The sequence below is a fragment of the Gasterosteus aculeatus genome, chromosome 8, assembly GCF_964276395.1.
Source record: "Gasterosteus aculeatus chromosome 8, fGasAcu3.hap1.1, whole genome shotgun sequence".
Taxonomy (NCBI): domain Eukaryota; kingdom Metazoa; phylum Chordata; class Actinopteri; order Perciformes; family Gasterosteidae; genus Gasterosteus; species Gasterosteus aculeatus.
Window position 1 is genome coordinate 1,065,210 of NC_135695.1, and position 16,149 is coordinate 1,081,358.

The following is a 16,149-nucleotide window of genomic DNA, read 5'->3' on the forward strand; positions in this document are numbered from 1 at the left end:
TTTGGAGTAATAGATCCAAAGTAATGTTTATTAATGTTTACATTATTGTTAGAACCCTTGTGAGAGTATCCGACACTGATACAGCAAGACAAATAAATGCTTTTGCCACACACAAAGATGTAGTTTCAGTAGGATGAGGAAATCTAGCTGGGTTCCTGAATTCTCTGATCTCTTAAAACAGCAAAATAGGTCTTAATAAAAATGTATTTTTAACCACTGTCAGGACGGTATCCGTGCGAGGGGAGAGGGAAGGTAGGACTCAGACGCAGAGTTCTTTCAGGAAACAAAAAGGGACTTTAATAGTCAAAACTTCCAAAAACGTAGAACTCCAAAAGGCAAAAACATGGTCAGAAAACTGTGACAAGGACGAGATCGAGATCAAGAACATGAGCATGGCATGCACTTCGGACCACCAACATTTAGTAATGACGCCACAAGTGACAACAGACACACACGGCTTAAATACACAAGGGAGGTGCAGGTGATTGGAAACAGCTGGAAACAATCATGACACGACAGACAATCACAGGGGATGACAGGACAAGGCAGGAAGTGACGTGACCCAGGGAGAACAGAGGAAAGAAACTACGAAATAAACCCAGACATGAACCCAAACTGTGACAACCACTCTAGAACAAAGCAATTTATTAGGCCCCTGCTTGAAAATTGCATACCCACGATATAAAAAAGAATATCTCGTCTTAACGTTGATTTCATTAATCTGGGTGTCATAATAAAGGGAACAAAGGGGTTTATTCAGATGTGCAAATATCGCTATATGGTGGTGTGCTGTAGTCTGACACCCGGGCAGCAGGCCATCTCGACTTTGTGGATCCCTGAAAAGACCTGACTGACCGTAATGTCAGCGGCCTCTTGGGTATATGGGGGTTTGGGTGCCGACTTGGAGAAGCGGTCAACCACCATAAGAATGACCTGTGACAAATTCCAGAGCAACATAGGACCGAGGAGGATGTGACACATGTAGGGGTTGCAGCATGCCGGTGAGAGGTTTTATTACGAACACAGGTTGAGCTGGCAAGGACAAATGCTCAAGTGTCCGCCTACAGTGACCTTCACCATAAGGTCCTTCATAGCAGGTCAATAGTCCGCCTGACGCCGGGATGACAAGAGAAGCGTGACATGTGTGCCCACTGTGTGACCTGGGGGCATGCAGTTAGAGGAACATAAAGGCGTTGGAGAGTCGGCCTCCAGAGTTCCACACCACCAACTTAACTTCCCAGGTGATAGAAGCCACCACACAGATGGTTGACCTCTTTGGGATCTATCCTCAACTGACCCTTTTCAATAATGAAACCCAGACTTTGAACTGACGTCACATGGAATTCTCTTCACACAAAGCTTGTTCTCCAATAGGTGCTGGAAAACCATCCGGACATGACACAGGTGTTCCTGAAGGTTTGCAAAGTAGATGAGGATGTCATCTAGGTAGACAAACATAAAGCAGTTCAGAAAGTCAAAGGATGTCATTGACCAATGAGAGTGTTGTGGTAGGCTCGCCAGTATCCCTACCCTTACCATCGAGCCCCTTTTTTTGGCAAATGAATGCCCAGGGATAGTCAGTGAAGAAAAACTCCCCTGAGCGCCGTCTCCTCCCATCCTGAGTCAGCGAGTGTGGAAGTCCACGTAGTGTTGAGCCACACTTGATTAGCTCTGTCTCAGTCGGAGTTTTCGCTCGGCCGCATCGTTAACCCTTAGCCCTTAACAAACTAAGCATAGGGTATTGTATTAGGCTGGTCAATGTTCAATGTGGGGGTGGAGTACTCCAGAACTCCTCCCTGCAACAATCCAACCACATAGAAGACCTGGAATCTGTCCAAAGCAAAGTGTGAGTCTGATGGCACCGGAAAATGAAACCCCAGAACCTTCCAAGCGTTCTGTCACAGTGGTGTGAAGCCGTCACCTGCTGGATGGTGGATGCATGTTTTGAAATTGTTTGGATTTTAGGTAATTTACTCAGATGGCTAAAGCGATAGTTTTGTGAAGAAAAGTTATATGCAAAAATTTTGATAAAAAGAAGTTTGCTTCAAAGAAAATATATAACATGTACCAAATCCAAAAGGTCCATACACAAAGAGCAAAAAGGACCAACAGAAAAATTTAGTTAAAATTACGTTCTGACTTTGGACAGAGTGAGGCTAACTGTAGGCACAAAAATAAACGGAGGGTACAAGAGGGCCAAAAACAAAGTCTGATGCATGCAGTAAGGCCTTCATAGAGAGCTGTAGCCAGTGTTAATATTTTTGCTGGCTCTGTTACTCTGAGATCTATAGTCGTATTATTTATTCATTATTATAGCTTTAGAGTTGTATTATTATATATTATGTGAAAAACAGAACTTTTTGTTGGTTCAGAGGGCAAGCATTGGTCTTCATTTAGGTTTAAATACCAATGATTTTTAGCATGCATTTCTGAACCTAAGTAGAGAGAAAACAGGTGCTTCAAAAATTCAAATTGTGTTAGTGGAAAGAACATGGAACTCTCTCGAACACTATATGGTAAATGGACTGTACTTGTACGGCGCTTTTCTAGTCTTCCGACCACTCAAAGCGCTTTAACACTACATGACATCATTCACCCATTCATACACTGATGACAGGAGAACCATACACAGTGACACCTGCCCATCAGTAACTAACATCCACACAATGTAGTCGCAGCTACAGGAGCAATGATGGGTTAAGTGTCTTGCCCAAGGACATCGACATGCGGGTTAGCCGGGCCTGGGATCAAACAGACAACCCCCTGGAGGACAACCGTGCTCCCCACTCATCCACAGTCGATCAGATATCTCTGGTCATAGTTGAAGCTTTTCAAACTGATAATATTCTGAATGTTTACCTTCCCTTCTTCAGATCCCTCCACCTGAAGCCACCAACCGCACCCCGAAGACCAAGGTTCTGGTCACCAAACGCCCCAACCCGACTCCGTTTCCCACAGAGACCCAGGACAGCCACATCCAGCCACATCTGGTGGACCAGCGTGACTACTCCACTGAGCTGTCGGTGACCATCGCTGTTGGAGCTTCCCTGCTCTTCCTCAACATTTTGGCCTTTGCCGCCCTTTACTATAAGAAGGACAAGCGACGGCATGACGTCCACAGGCGCTGCAGTCCCCAGCGGAGTGCCGCCAATGATCTGGCTCACACTCAGGAAGAGGAGATCATGTCCCTGCAGATGAAGCAGCACTCAGGCCTGGACTGCAGGGGAGTGGGCGAGACTCTGCATCCGCATGATGTGGTGCTGAGGACTGCCTGTCCACCTGACTACACTCTGGCCATGAGGCGCTCACCGGACGACATCCCACTTATGACGCCAAACACCATAACCATGATCCCCAGCACCATGGGGGGGCTCACCTCGATCCACTCTTTCAACACCTTCCCCAGCAGCGGGCAAAGTAACAGCCTAACCCATCCACACCCACATTCCACTACCCGGGTATAGCCATGTGGATACAAGCAGGCAGGACTCAGGTGGCTGAGGCAAAAGCTAACGCCACTGCAGCAGCAGAAACTTAAGGCCAACATGCTGACAACGACAGATATGTTAGGAACTGAAACGCCAGCCTGGAGTTGCCAGACAGCCATGGAATTACACTGGGATTGTACACCCTGTTAATACCTGGGGGAATATAGTTAAGGGATTTCTGGGGTTTGGACCAGAGGAAAAAAAGAATAACCATTATGCTTTTGTAGAAAAATAAACACACGAACAAAAAAAGTACAAACTAGGAGAAAAACAACCTCACTAGCTAAAACCAAGAAGGATGTTGTTTATTATTATTTTGTTTCTAATATTGCAGCGAAACAAGGTGCGGTAAACTACTTTTTCTTTCTAGCGACAGAAACGGCCTTCGAGGCTTTTGACAAATGACTGCCTGACAGTGCTATCTGGAAGCAGAACAGAGCATCAGACCCGCCTCGAAGTTAAGAAGAGTGGAGCACTTTGTAAAAGAAAGAAAACATATTGTTTTCTTTTGGCATTGTGCAGCAGATTACTCTGTTTGTGTGACACAGAGTAGATAAGGTGCAAACTAATTTAGGTATGTGATGAATTCCTAAATGGAGACTATGTAAGATACAACAGAAGCAATTGTTGAATAGAACAAAAGAAAAACTGAAAACTTCAATGAAAAAAAGGAAACCCGTATGCACAATGGATTAAGAGGAAAGAAATGATACGTTTCACAGATACGTTTCATCCATTTATTTTTGAGGATCGGGAACAATGTTATTGTATAGAACCTATTTACATATGTAGATTGGTATACTAAGCACCAGGCTGTTAATACCCCTTGTCTAAGGGTGTGAGTAAGGGGCATCTATACTGCAAACCTGCCTGCAAAACTGAACTAGTGGGAATCGGCTGATCCACCTTCTGGCTCTTGCAGTTTCAACTTCAACACAAAGTGCTGGGCAACAAAGGATAATGGATATTTTAGCACGATGCGCATGACAATTTAACTGCTTGATGGCTGCCCTGCTGATTGCGTCATTATTAAGAATCATTTTCCCCCTCTACTTTGCATTGGAACAATTTCAAATCAATTTCCTGATTGGATTACGAAAACACACCTTTGCAGGACCACAGGAAATACAGTTCCAGGTTGCGGATGTTGTGGGCTGGAGCTGGGAACCAAAATGGGAGGGACTGGGGATATGGTCAAACTTTCTTGCATAACATGATATAGCTTGAGTGGAGCTGGGAATTTAAGGACTAGTTTTGTATTCTCTGTGTTGGTACCCGTTTTTGATAATGGTAAATCACATCACACTGCATTAATCAAACGTATCATACCTTCGGTTGAGATCAAAGTTACCTGCTATTCTACCTATTTTACCACTCTGCCATGTAGAAATGATTACCTGCACTGTTAATTCCATTGCACTCTTTCCTTTTTCTTTATCTGGAAGCAGTATTAATTGAGGGACACACTGGATGCTTATTGTGATGAAAGAAACGGTAATAGAAAAAATGCCTTTTAACTTTTATTTTGCTTTATCCAGCCAGGTTCTGTAGAGCAATTTAAACATGAACGCCTTTAACATAACTTCTACAAGTCAAAGGCCAAGCACAGACCGATCATGTTGGGTGGAATTCTCTGGATAAGCACAGCAGGTGGAGAAATGGATGAGCCAGGGTTCGGGTAGGCCAATAGCCAAGATTTATCATTTTTTTTACATTGTCTTATAGGAAGAAAGATACGTTTTCTTTAGCAGCTGAGAAACTCAGTTGTCCCTCTTTACCTCACTCCAAATAGCTACTACTTTTCTTCTTTTGGTCACAATCGCTTTCTATTTAAAATTCTCTACCTTCTCATATTTCCACTGAGCGGACAGGGGTGGCTGCTTAGCTTTAGTCTGCCACAGCCAGCATCTTAAGGTCAGTGAGGCTTCAGTGCCTAGCAATGTTTGCTTCTGACGTAGTAGTGTGTCATACAGCAAAGCAGACTGCAGTCGTTGTCATTAGTCATTAGAGTCGTTGCAGTAAATTGGGGACCGTCAAAATAGAGAGATAGTGAGGAATACCCTAGATGGCAGGGCTATTGTGTGGAGACAAATACAGAAGTCTAATTGCTGGCGCATCAATGCTACTTGTTAAGCTTAAACGCTCCTTTCCTTTCACTAAAGTGTAGATGTTTGGAGGCCTCTGTTGTGAGAATAAATCTTTCCCCTTTTTGCTCCCTTACAGGCACTGTGCAGTCATTCAAAATAATGAGCACAGACTACTGTTACCCAATATAACACTGCGGCAGACAAGCTGATTGGGGGAATAAAATCTAGTCTTTCATGAGTGTTGCTTTTTGGGATAAGCTTTAGGTTGAGTAAACTAATACAGATGGATTCAATGAACCACCGAGGCTTGATCTGGGATTTCAACAAAAGGAGGATTCCATTATCACACGTCACCCTCATGGGCCATTTTTAATATCCTTCTCTGTAAAAGGAAGCCAACAACACCAAGAATGTGTGAATTCCAGAATATCGGGACCACCCATACTGTAGGTCTGTTGACATTGTATCAACAGGCCATTAGCTTTTCCAGCATTTTTGATCGCCCACACACATACATGTGCAAAATAATATTTGTGCAGACACCTGAAATATTTCAACCATTGTTCTCCCTAGAAATAACTTGGGGCTGAGCACCCATTAAATTAAACATGTTATTGCCATGATGAGTTAACAATCCAGCGATTGCAGGGCCTTACTGGGTAGTTAATAGTTAAGGATGACTACTAATGAAAAACTTGCCCTGGCATCTGTCGTCTGACTGGTGATGGAGGATACATGCAAGCCAACTGCATGAGGAAAGCAAGAGAAGTGCTGGCATATGCAACGTTTTTGTTGACCTAATGTATTGCAACAAGATTTTATGTGTAGTGAAAACATGTTAACGGTCCTTGTGATTAATTACTTGAGAGTGTAAAACTAGACAAGATGACTCAAAAGTTCTTCGAGAGGATGTGCCGCAATGACTTCAAGGGGTCATAGAAAATGCATTAAACCGCTGTATCATGCCTAACAACTGACAGAAAAGATACATGGTAATCGAAGCAAAAAACATAATCAATGAAGCAAAAGCATTGGATGACCTTTACACCCATGAAGAGAAACTGAGGATTTACAGATAGATATAGCTTTCTCATAAAAACTTTGATAAACTGGCAAGGAAAAAGCAGGTGAGCTGGATTAGATCTCGAGCTAGCTGTATAAATTGAGACAGACTGAAGCCCTAGCTTGCTGAAGAACGACTGCGAGGCACCACTAACTACCCCCTGCCTCCCCACACCTTTAATGATAGTGAAGCCCATGTAGTGATAATAGTGGGAGATTGCAAAACAGTCTAACTAGCAGACTAGTTGATTACTCCATGAAATAAAATGGAATTTATTCATGTAGCACCTTTTGCAGACAGCAGTCACAAAGAACAGGAGTTCAAATAAACAAGACGACATATGGCAATACAAGGGGCCGTTACATTACAAGATGCCTTTGACCCAAGAAACGTGGAATCATAGCACATTTAAGTAACATACATCAACCCTGTTGCTAGAATTCTTTTTCACGTCTTGAAAATTTGGGATGTTTTGGATGTTATGGATTATCATCCAAAAACACATTTCATGAATACACTTTCATGGTCAGCCTTGCACAAACACACAATGTCATCTTTAAGGGCAGGGGAGGTTTCCTCAGCAAAAGTAGTTGGATAAAGTTAAACATAACAATTGTGACAAAGTAAACAGCATGAATGAATAATGGCAGACTTTGTTATGTAGCGTTGCTCAACAATATTACTTAGCAATCAAAAAACAGTGGTCTCTCGGGTGAAAGTCCTTTCGCTCTTTATTTCATCTTTCCACTACCCGTTCCAACCCAGACTTTCATGATTATCGTATTCGATATATTGTACCAGGTCAAAGCTCAACAGTCACTATGTACTACGTGCCGTTCTATGACCAAATACCAAACACACACATCTATTGTATCCTCGGTTACACAGACAAGGCAGCTGGCGTAGCGATTCCAATGTTCCCACTTCAGAATTTGCTCTTTAGCAGCAATATTGAAGCACATGTGCTTTGCATAACACATTAATTTGAATTGTGTTAACAAGCCAGAGCAACATACAGTAATTTAAAAGACGAGGTTAATAACCCAATCTGGGCCTGGGGACAAACATGTTCACCATCAGCCCTCAAAGGTTTGTGTTATCAAGTTCCAGGCTCCATATTTCCATGTTAGCTAGGCTGTAGTAAAGTAACTATGTATTTTGTAGATAACACTGAATAAACCTAAAAAACTAAACGTCACAGGGCACCTTCAACATCCAAGTTATATCCAGCTAACATACATATCCTACCTCATAAGATGTTTAATTCTATTTGGTCACCCTAGTGACTGCAGTGATGGCTTCATATGCTTCATGCTGCTAGCTAGCTATTTCAAGTGTATCCGAGGTTTGCAAAAAAACGAAGTGCTTTGGCAAAAATCGTATCTATAGTGAGTGAAGAAGGGGCGGGGGGATGAGATGGGGGGGCGGGCCAAGGCCATGTAGGAGAGACTCCCATTACATTGTGACGACAGAATGAGTCAGTCACTCAAGGATGACGTTTCTGACTTACAAGAACCATAACAAGTTGAGACAACAAAGAGTCGTTTTGGGGTCGGTATACATGCCAGATACCCAAATAAACGTGTAGAAGCACTAAAAAAGTGGAATTTTCATAATATGTCCACTGTAAAATATAAGTCTTTCAAGCAATGGCATTGAGGTTATTTAAAGAGGTTGCAATTAACAGTCATTTTAACACACATTTGTATTCATAGACCGGCACTCATACAACAGAAAAAAACTGATATGCCCTACATTATTGCCGGTGGGAAACAATGGATCACAAAAAAACACATTTAAAAAAAAAACATTTCCGGGGAGTAAATCTGGAACGTTAAATTATGAAATGCAAAAGATGGCAATGGCTTTAGGATGTCATAAGCAAGCGTTTCCCAAGGGCCTTTATTCTTATTGAAAGAAAATTAGTTGGATTAACATTTAACCCAGCTTGCCAAGATGTTTCTAGGCAGGTCACAGGAAACTTTAAAGGCTGAATGTTCCTGTGTGAGCGCAACTCAGAATATTAACAGTAAAACATGGATAAACAGATAATAAAATAAAATATGAAAAGGAGCTATACGGTTTATATGCTGTGGCGATGATTTTAACAGGGGATTTTTCCAACAAGTCTTGTTGGAATTTGCTAGACCATAAAAACATGCACACATCTTTTTTAACACCTTTTTCAAATTTTCTCTGATTAATGACTAGATTCATGTTTGTTAGACCACAAAAATTCTAATGTTTCCTTAATGCTCGGTGCTCAGACACAGAACGGGTTCAGCATGCATTAGGAGTGTGTTTAATTGTGTGTTTTGTGTAACACACAACTTTCAAATAAGTGTTAGATCTTATGAGTGCATTTACATGGAAATCCCTGCACCGATATTGTTCATTCTTCAGTTCTAACATACTTCACTGTCAATAGCAGTGTTTATTTCTTCAATGTGCCTAATTGCTGTTATCTTAATATTTTGAATATGTTATGAGTCATAGGACATCTTTCGTGACAATTTGAATTTTTTGACTGTGTGCTTGTAAGCGCGCTCATCCTGAAACAACAGCAGATGACAGTGTGAGGAAGCCCCAGAGCTCAGATGGATATCCATCCAGTGTCACCTTCCTTTAATATGGTGTATCCATCAGTCAAAGAGGTGAACCCCGAACCAATCCAGGTAGCATTTCTTCAGTGATTTCTGTTGATCCCAGCACCAGTATGTTTTAATGAGCCAGTCTAGCAGGGTAAGTGAGAACTGAAGACACTTAATAAACCCTGTTCTAGGGGGACGCTTCACTTTTGTTCCAGTGTAAATCTGCCCTGAGGATGGTGGACAGTCAGCCTGTGGCGGGGTGTACAGGACGAACAGGCAGGGGAGAAACAAGCACTGCGAATGAATGTAATGCAACTTGCCATTTTGTAACCTCAAAACGCAGCAGAAACGGCAACAACCAAATCTCAGATTCATCCTAGAGAAGTCTTTGCTAGCTGTCTGACAACTGAAGGAGGATTTGTCTTTTGAATGCCATTTGGAAACAGGGGGCACCACGAGAACTGGTCTGGCATTTGTAATGTAGATTATTTGTCACCTGTCTTTCTTTCTGGTTAAATAGTAATTACTCTTCTGGAGCACAATAAATAAATAATTTTAATATGCGGATATTGTTCTTTTTCCCCTTTCTCTTGAGTCTTCATTTCAATTCTGTGCCTGTTCTTGCTCATTTGACTAATTTACTTTTACTTTCAATTTACTTTTTGCTTGACTAATTATTTTCTACAACTGACAGAAAAATAAGCCATGTTGCTTATTACGGCAAAAGACACCAGCTGACACTTATAAGTAAGTATAAGTATTCCTAGCCACCATAATCTAGCACGGAAACATAAAAAAACAAAAATTAGCTAAACAGTGGTCACATGTATTGAGCTTCACTTTAATTAATCAATTAATTGACCATGTCCTAGAATTCAAGCTTTTATTTGAATATTTAATATTTTTTCCAGTATCTTTCTCTTAATCAATTTTGTCAATAATAATAAAAAGTTTTTGTTAAAGAGTAATGGCAAATGTAAAAGACAAAATGTTTTAAAGCTTTACATTGTCCTTAAAAGGAATCCAATGGAAAACAGCTATAAAGAAATGCAGATGCCAAAATATGATGCATTAAAGTGGTGGAATAAACACAACTAAGGCATTAACATTATATAATTCACTAACCTCACAGACCTCTCATTCTCGTTATTTCTATATTTTTCCATAAATGCAAATTTTGTAGACTGCTGGAAACAATCAATCAGAATGATCAAGATAAAAGACGTCAATTTACTGTGTCAGACAAATGGTCACTGAAGCTGCCGGCTTGATGTGATCCATGCAGCTGGTGAGGTTGTTGCGAGTGCAAAGCAGTTTCCTCAATGGGCCAACATACAGTTAAGTGTTTCTAACAACAAATCAGTTTTTACACACTCAATATGGGAAATGGAAACAAAACTGCTTTCAATGTGCAAGATATGTGATCATCATTATTGTGAATTCCTCTTCATTCTAATTCGTTACTCTACCTATGATAACCTTATAGAATATTATGCCCATGTTGACCTTATTGTCGATGTTATATTTTGTTTGTACATGTTCCCTCCTGTAGCTCCAATGAGGATTTCATTCAACCGTGCATAATGCTTCTGTGATTTCCAGCATTTGATGATTTTAGTTGGTATTTTAATAGAAATTCATGATAAGAGCTTCAAAAATCCAGAGCAGTGTGCTTTGTCATGCCCCGCCTACAGACTCCAGGGGCTGTTTCTGTTCCTGTGGGGCTGCAATGCCGCATTATGTTTCCTCTGATCTTAACTTCCACACTGATGCAAGCACCATTAAACACAAAGATAAAACATACAAAATTAAGAAAAGTTAGTTAGTTAGCTAGATTGAGTGCTAATTGGAAATTAATCGGACTTCAGAGTTGGAAAATGGTGACATTTTACCGCTAATGATTAGAAACAAATTATGCCTGAGACTGACATTTGAGGAGCAGGCGGCTGTTTGTAGTGTAAAGGATCAAGAGAGATGTGTTGATGCTTTGAGTGTGTGCACGTATGTGTGTGTATTACCTTTATTAGCCTGACTATGGGCCCATACTGCTGTTGGCTGCTCAACCAGAGGGGCCTGTAGGAATACCTTGATTGCAAAAGGCTTATTTACCGTAATAATGCATCTCATCTCTGCACATCAAACACTTGTGCCTGGTCTAATAACCCGTTCTTTAAATTAGCACAACTGTTTGATCTAGCTGTGCTGCCGCTGTCCCAGGGCCATTGTCGCAAGTAGTACAACAGTTGGATAATTGCTGTTTACTTCACACTTGAGAGGTTATGTTGGGTGCACCTATAGCGCCTTTTTGTATTTTTAAGAGAGCATTGCCTATAGAAATAGAATAGAAGCAGAAGGATATAAAAAAAAGGTTTAGCAAACAATAAAACACCAATTAAATATGGCACAACTGCACTCTAGAACCCATCATTTCCAATGGTTTTCCCGCCACTGTAGTGACTTACTGCCTCAAAAGCATGGGCCCATTGGAACTTTGTGAAATAGCTGGCTCGTTAGCACGGTAGCTTGACTAGCTTGACTGATTAACAGTGAAATGGTGTCCAGCACTGCTGCTGGAGCCGCCCACTAGTTTGAGTCATTCTTTTAACTAGAAAGTTGGGCCTTATGAGTTAAGCTCTCTCACAAAACAATAACATCGAGCTCAGTGTTTCCCCTAGGTTTACAACTTTGGGGGAGCGGATAGGAAGATCTACACGGGGGCTTTCCGTCCGCGGGTGAAAGCGAGCTAACTTGTGTGTGCGTGCACGTTTCTGTATGTGAGTGCACGTGTCTGCTTGTGCCAATTGGGACGCAAGTGCCATGCGCAGCAAGGAGTGGGAAATTGTAAGCATAAAGAAACCTGCCAGACTTTGTTGGGGGGCGGGGCGGACTTCTGATGGTCAATGACATGCGGTGATGTCGGTAAGAGCTAGCTACGCACTGAGTTATGAAAACCAGATTACCTCATTTGTTATTTAGGCTAACATGTCAAACCCGTAAACATTACGCACAAGCGGTTTGTAATCAATGAATGAATACCATGGCGACTGGATCTGCCCCCTTACTGTCAAAAAGAAAAAAAAACAGCGAGCAACGAAGTTCAAGTTTCATGAGAAGGACTCTTACTCGATCAAGACAGACATTTGCTTGCGGATGTTTGATTTCCGCGCTCGGATTTGGACATTGAATTGCCTTTATAACAATTAGTACAGTCTGACAGTACTGAAGGTTAGGGTACCTCTTACAGAGGACATTTTCCGAACCTCCCTTGAACACCATTTCTAACCCTCTTTTCCCCCCAGCTCTCTTAACTAACCCCCCACAAAAGTCCCCTTCCTCTCCCTCTATTCCTGTCCCCCCTACTGCAGGATTTTCTAGTTGAATATACCGTGTGTATGGTATTGAATTTATCACCATTAAAACAGGGACAACATCCTTAATAGGACAGTTCTCTAAGGTAGTCACTTCATTTCATTTTAGACCAATGTTCACAAAATATGCTTGATAACGTTGGCGTTAAGGACCTATGGACTAACATGTGGAAAAAGCATGTCTTGAGCTGCTGCTTCAAAACAAATCATGTGGGGTATACCCAATAAGGGTCAGCAGATCCGAAAGCACATAGCCTCTGATCTCTCCTCGGATCTCTCTGATCTCCTCAGCACTTTGGTTTGACTGGAGGGGACAGGCTGAAGATCTGCCTCTGGACGTATCACAACTGATTAGAATAATAAATAAATAAACGTAGCGCGACAAATGTATCCAACGTGACAGTCATGCTGCATTCACACCAAAAGCAAAGCGAATTATTATATTGCGAGTAGATTCAATGCACAGACGCGTCTGTCGCGAATGAGGCGAATTTTAAATGGGTGGCGAGAAAGATGCAAAAAGACGCGACGCGTGGGACGCGAAAAAGCAAAACGAATAATTTGCCTGACGCTGTCTTGCGAAAGCCAATCAGCGTTGAGATGCTAGAGAGAAACTCTAGACTCCACGGGTCAACTCTGTAAATGGGAGGGGCCTGCAGTCTACCTTCAGTACTTTGTGATGCAGGACAGGAAGAAAAATTAATACACCAACCGTTTTCAACCTCATGCATTGCACATTTAGAGAAGTTCCTATACATTTATGTATCCTGGAATTGTTTGCCACTTTGATTGAATCCGTCCTTCTGCCAATGCCAAGGGAAAATACATTTGCAGTTAACTACATTCACGCAAATTCATTTTTGGTATATATTTAAGAAAGATTTAAACAATGAAATGATTAACTGAAATTTCCCAGATAGTTATGAAATATCCATATTTTGCTTTGCTTTGAGCCAGCTGAGTCACACTTCCTCCCCTAACTAGCAGTTTTAATCACTCTTCTGTTCTCTTCCCAACGACACACTCACACACACACAGCAAAAGCTTTGTTCATAGTCTGTGTTCAATTTAATTGGGAATTGCTGAGTTTCTGCATCGTTTGAGTTGATCCACTTGACGCTACCCTCAGGTAAGGCAATTATAATCATTGTGCTGCGTGTCTCTGGTTTGAGGCCCGGCATCTTCTCAAAGAGCTTCTTCTTCAGAACAACACACATCGAACTTGATGGGAGCTCTGTTTACAAGTTTAATGATCAAACACTTAATACAAATAAAATCTGTTCAGCATGTTTTTATTCTGATAATTGGGTTCTTACTCAGCCAACATCATTGGTCCTATTTTTAGTCTACACAATATCAGGTAAAACATAAAATGTGTTCTTTCAGATGTGAACATCTGATGCCACATTTGTTGAAGGTAAATTGCTTATTGGTTTACAAGGACCTACTAGTATGTCAAAATGTGTTCTAACATAGTGTCTAAATGGCAACACATATTGTCTGAGTTAGAAATGACTTCATGTTAACACATATGATTGGAGAATTTCTCTCGCATTTGGTTTTATGTCTACAAGCGATCATCACGCCGTGATTGAACAAAACAAATGAAATAAGAGAGGATCTGATGCTTCTCCCAGCCTGTCCCTGTGAATATCTTTGAGCTTAATGAGATCTGGCAGACGGCCTGCTCTCGCTGTCTCTCTGGAAGTGAAGAAAGTTGGAACTGTCTAGAGTGAAGCTAATTTAATAAATCTGACAGCCAGGCGCTGTGCACCAACTGTTTGAAGCTGTGTGGCATGTATAGACAGTCTGAATCCTTCAGCACCTGGAATAATGTAGGAAGGCAGCAATTTCTATTCCATTGTTTCATTTTATGAAAAAATCTCAGATCATTAAGGGTACAGTCTGAGTGTAACATTTACCTCATTATCTTGTGCTTTAGGAACATCCGTCACCTAGACGACAACCCTTATCTTCTTAAGTAACACAAAAACAACAAAAAGGGATTACTAAATATGACTTTTTTTTACTGCAGTTGGACATTAAAGCGCAGTTACCTTTTTGAAGCGTGGTTGAAGTTGTGAGTAACTTCTGCATATTCAGTTAATTACTACTCTCAGCGGCCGAGACTCTCAGCCCCGACCCCGACTCGGCCAGTACCGGTCCCGAGACTCTCAGCCCAGACCCCGACCCGGCCAGTACCGGCTCTGAGACTCATGACCCAGACGTCTCCAGTCCCCGCTCCGAGACTCAGGCTCCCTCCCTCTCATCCCGTGGTCCTCTCCCACCCTCCGGTTGGTGATTTTGATTGATTTTTGAGGGCCGTCTGGCATCCGGCCCTTGAGGGGGGGTTATGGGGGGGAATAAGCCGGCGACTGCGGAGGTGTTCCGTGTCCCGAGCCGCCGCCAACCACTGCGGAGGTGTTCCGTGTCCCCGAGCCGCCGCCAACGACTGCGGAGGAGTTCCCTGTCCGCGAGCCGCCGCCAACGACTGCGGAGGAGTTCCCTGTCCGCGAGCCGCCGCCAACGACTGCGGAGGTGTTCCGTGTCCCCGAGCCGCCGGCGCCGCCGACTGCGGAGGTGTTCCGTGTCCCCGAGCCGCCGACTACCGCGGAAGTGTTCCGTGTCCCCGAGCCGCCGACGACCCCGGAGGTTTCCCGTGTCCCCAAGCCAGCCATTCCAGAGACGTTCCGTGCCCTGCAGTCGCTGCTCCGGAGCCGGCCAAATGACCGTCCGCCGGGCCGACCCCCAGAGGCTCCCCGGTCGTCTGGCCGCCTGCCGAACCGCCCGCCAGAGTTTCCCGGGCGGTCCAACCAACGTCTCTGGTTTCCCTCCCTCCCACCCCTTGCCCGCTCTTGAGGGGGGGGGTACTGTCACGGTGTGGTTTGGCACCAAAAGATTAAACACACCGATGCCTTAACATCTTGATTATCAGATGACCCAGAACACCATGTACTACCTCTCTGCTGTCGTCATATTGACGATGGTGAAACATTGTTGCAGTTTTTCCAACATTTACCTACTGTTTATATTAAGCATAACTACTAATTAAAAAGTAAAAAATAAAATAATGTTCACCCAAACTAATCGAATTACTTAAAATCAAGACATAAACGAAAGCTAGAATGTCACATTGATCACTTGTGTGTAAAGTATGAAACCATGAATCAAAAATGTAATTTTACACCATGTTGTCTACTGTTTCTGCCAATACACATATATAATATATATTATATCTATATATATAGCAAGTCTTTGCCCATCAATGTTTCTTTGTCATTGGTACAGTTCCTCTGCTGCTTCTGTTAATTTTGTCAGCTTGAAATCGTTTGGGCTGACCAAACAATTCACGGTCTATGTTTGTTCTCCAAAAGATCTGCTTCCTTGACGTTTCAATTTCATGATAATGTCCAAAAGGTTCTTTAATTTTGTGTCTCCAAATGAGTCATGGTTTCTGTGCTGTTCTTAATGTTCATAAATGGGGCTATAATAGACATCCTTTTCTTCTTTTATTTTAGTAGCTTCCACACTGACTCTATTTCAGATCTTTCA

General features: G+C 42.3%; 1 protein-coding gene across 4 annotated transcripts in view; it reads left to right on the plus strand.

The window, feature by feature from the left end:
* Positions 1-9,796, plus strand: part of nlgn1 (neuroligin 1) — a 268,080-nt gene extending 258,284 nt beyond the window's left edge. For 3 of the 4 annotated variants that reach the window (XM_040183287.2, XM_040183285.2, XM_040183289.2), the window contains one exon: positions 2,874-9,796. In XM_040183287.2, coding sequence (XP_040039221.1) covers positions 2,874-3,464 — 591 coding nt within the window. In that variant the 3' untranslated portion in view covers positions 3,465-9,796. 4 annotated transcript variants of the gene reach the window in all.
* The last annotated feature ends 6,353 nt before the right edge of the window (positions 9,797-16,149 follow it).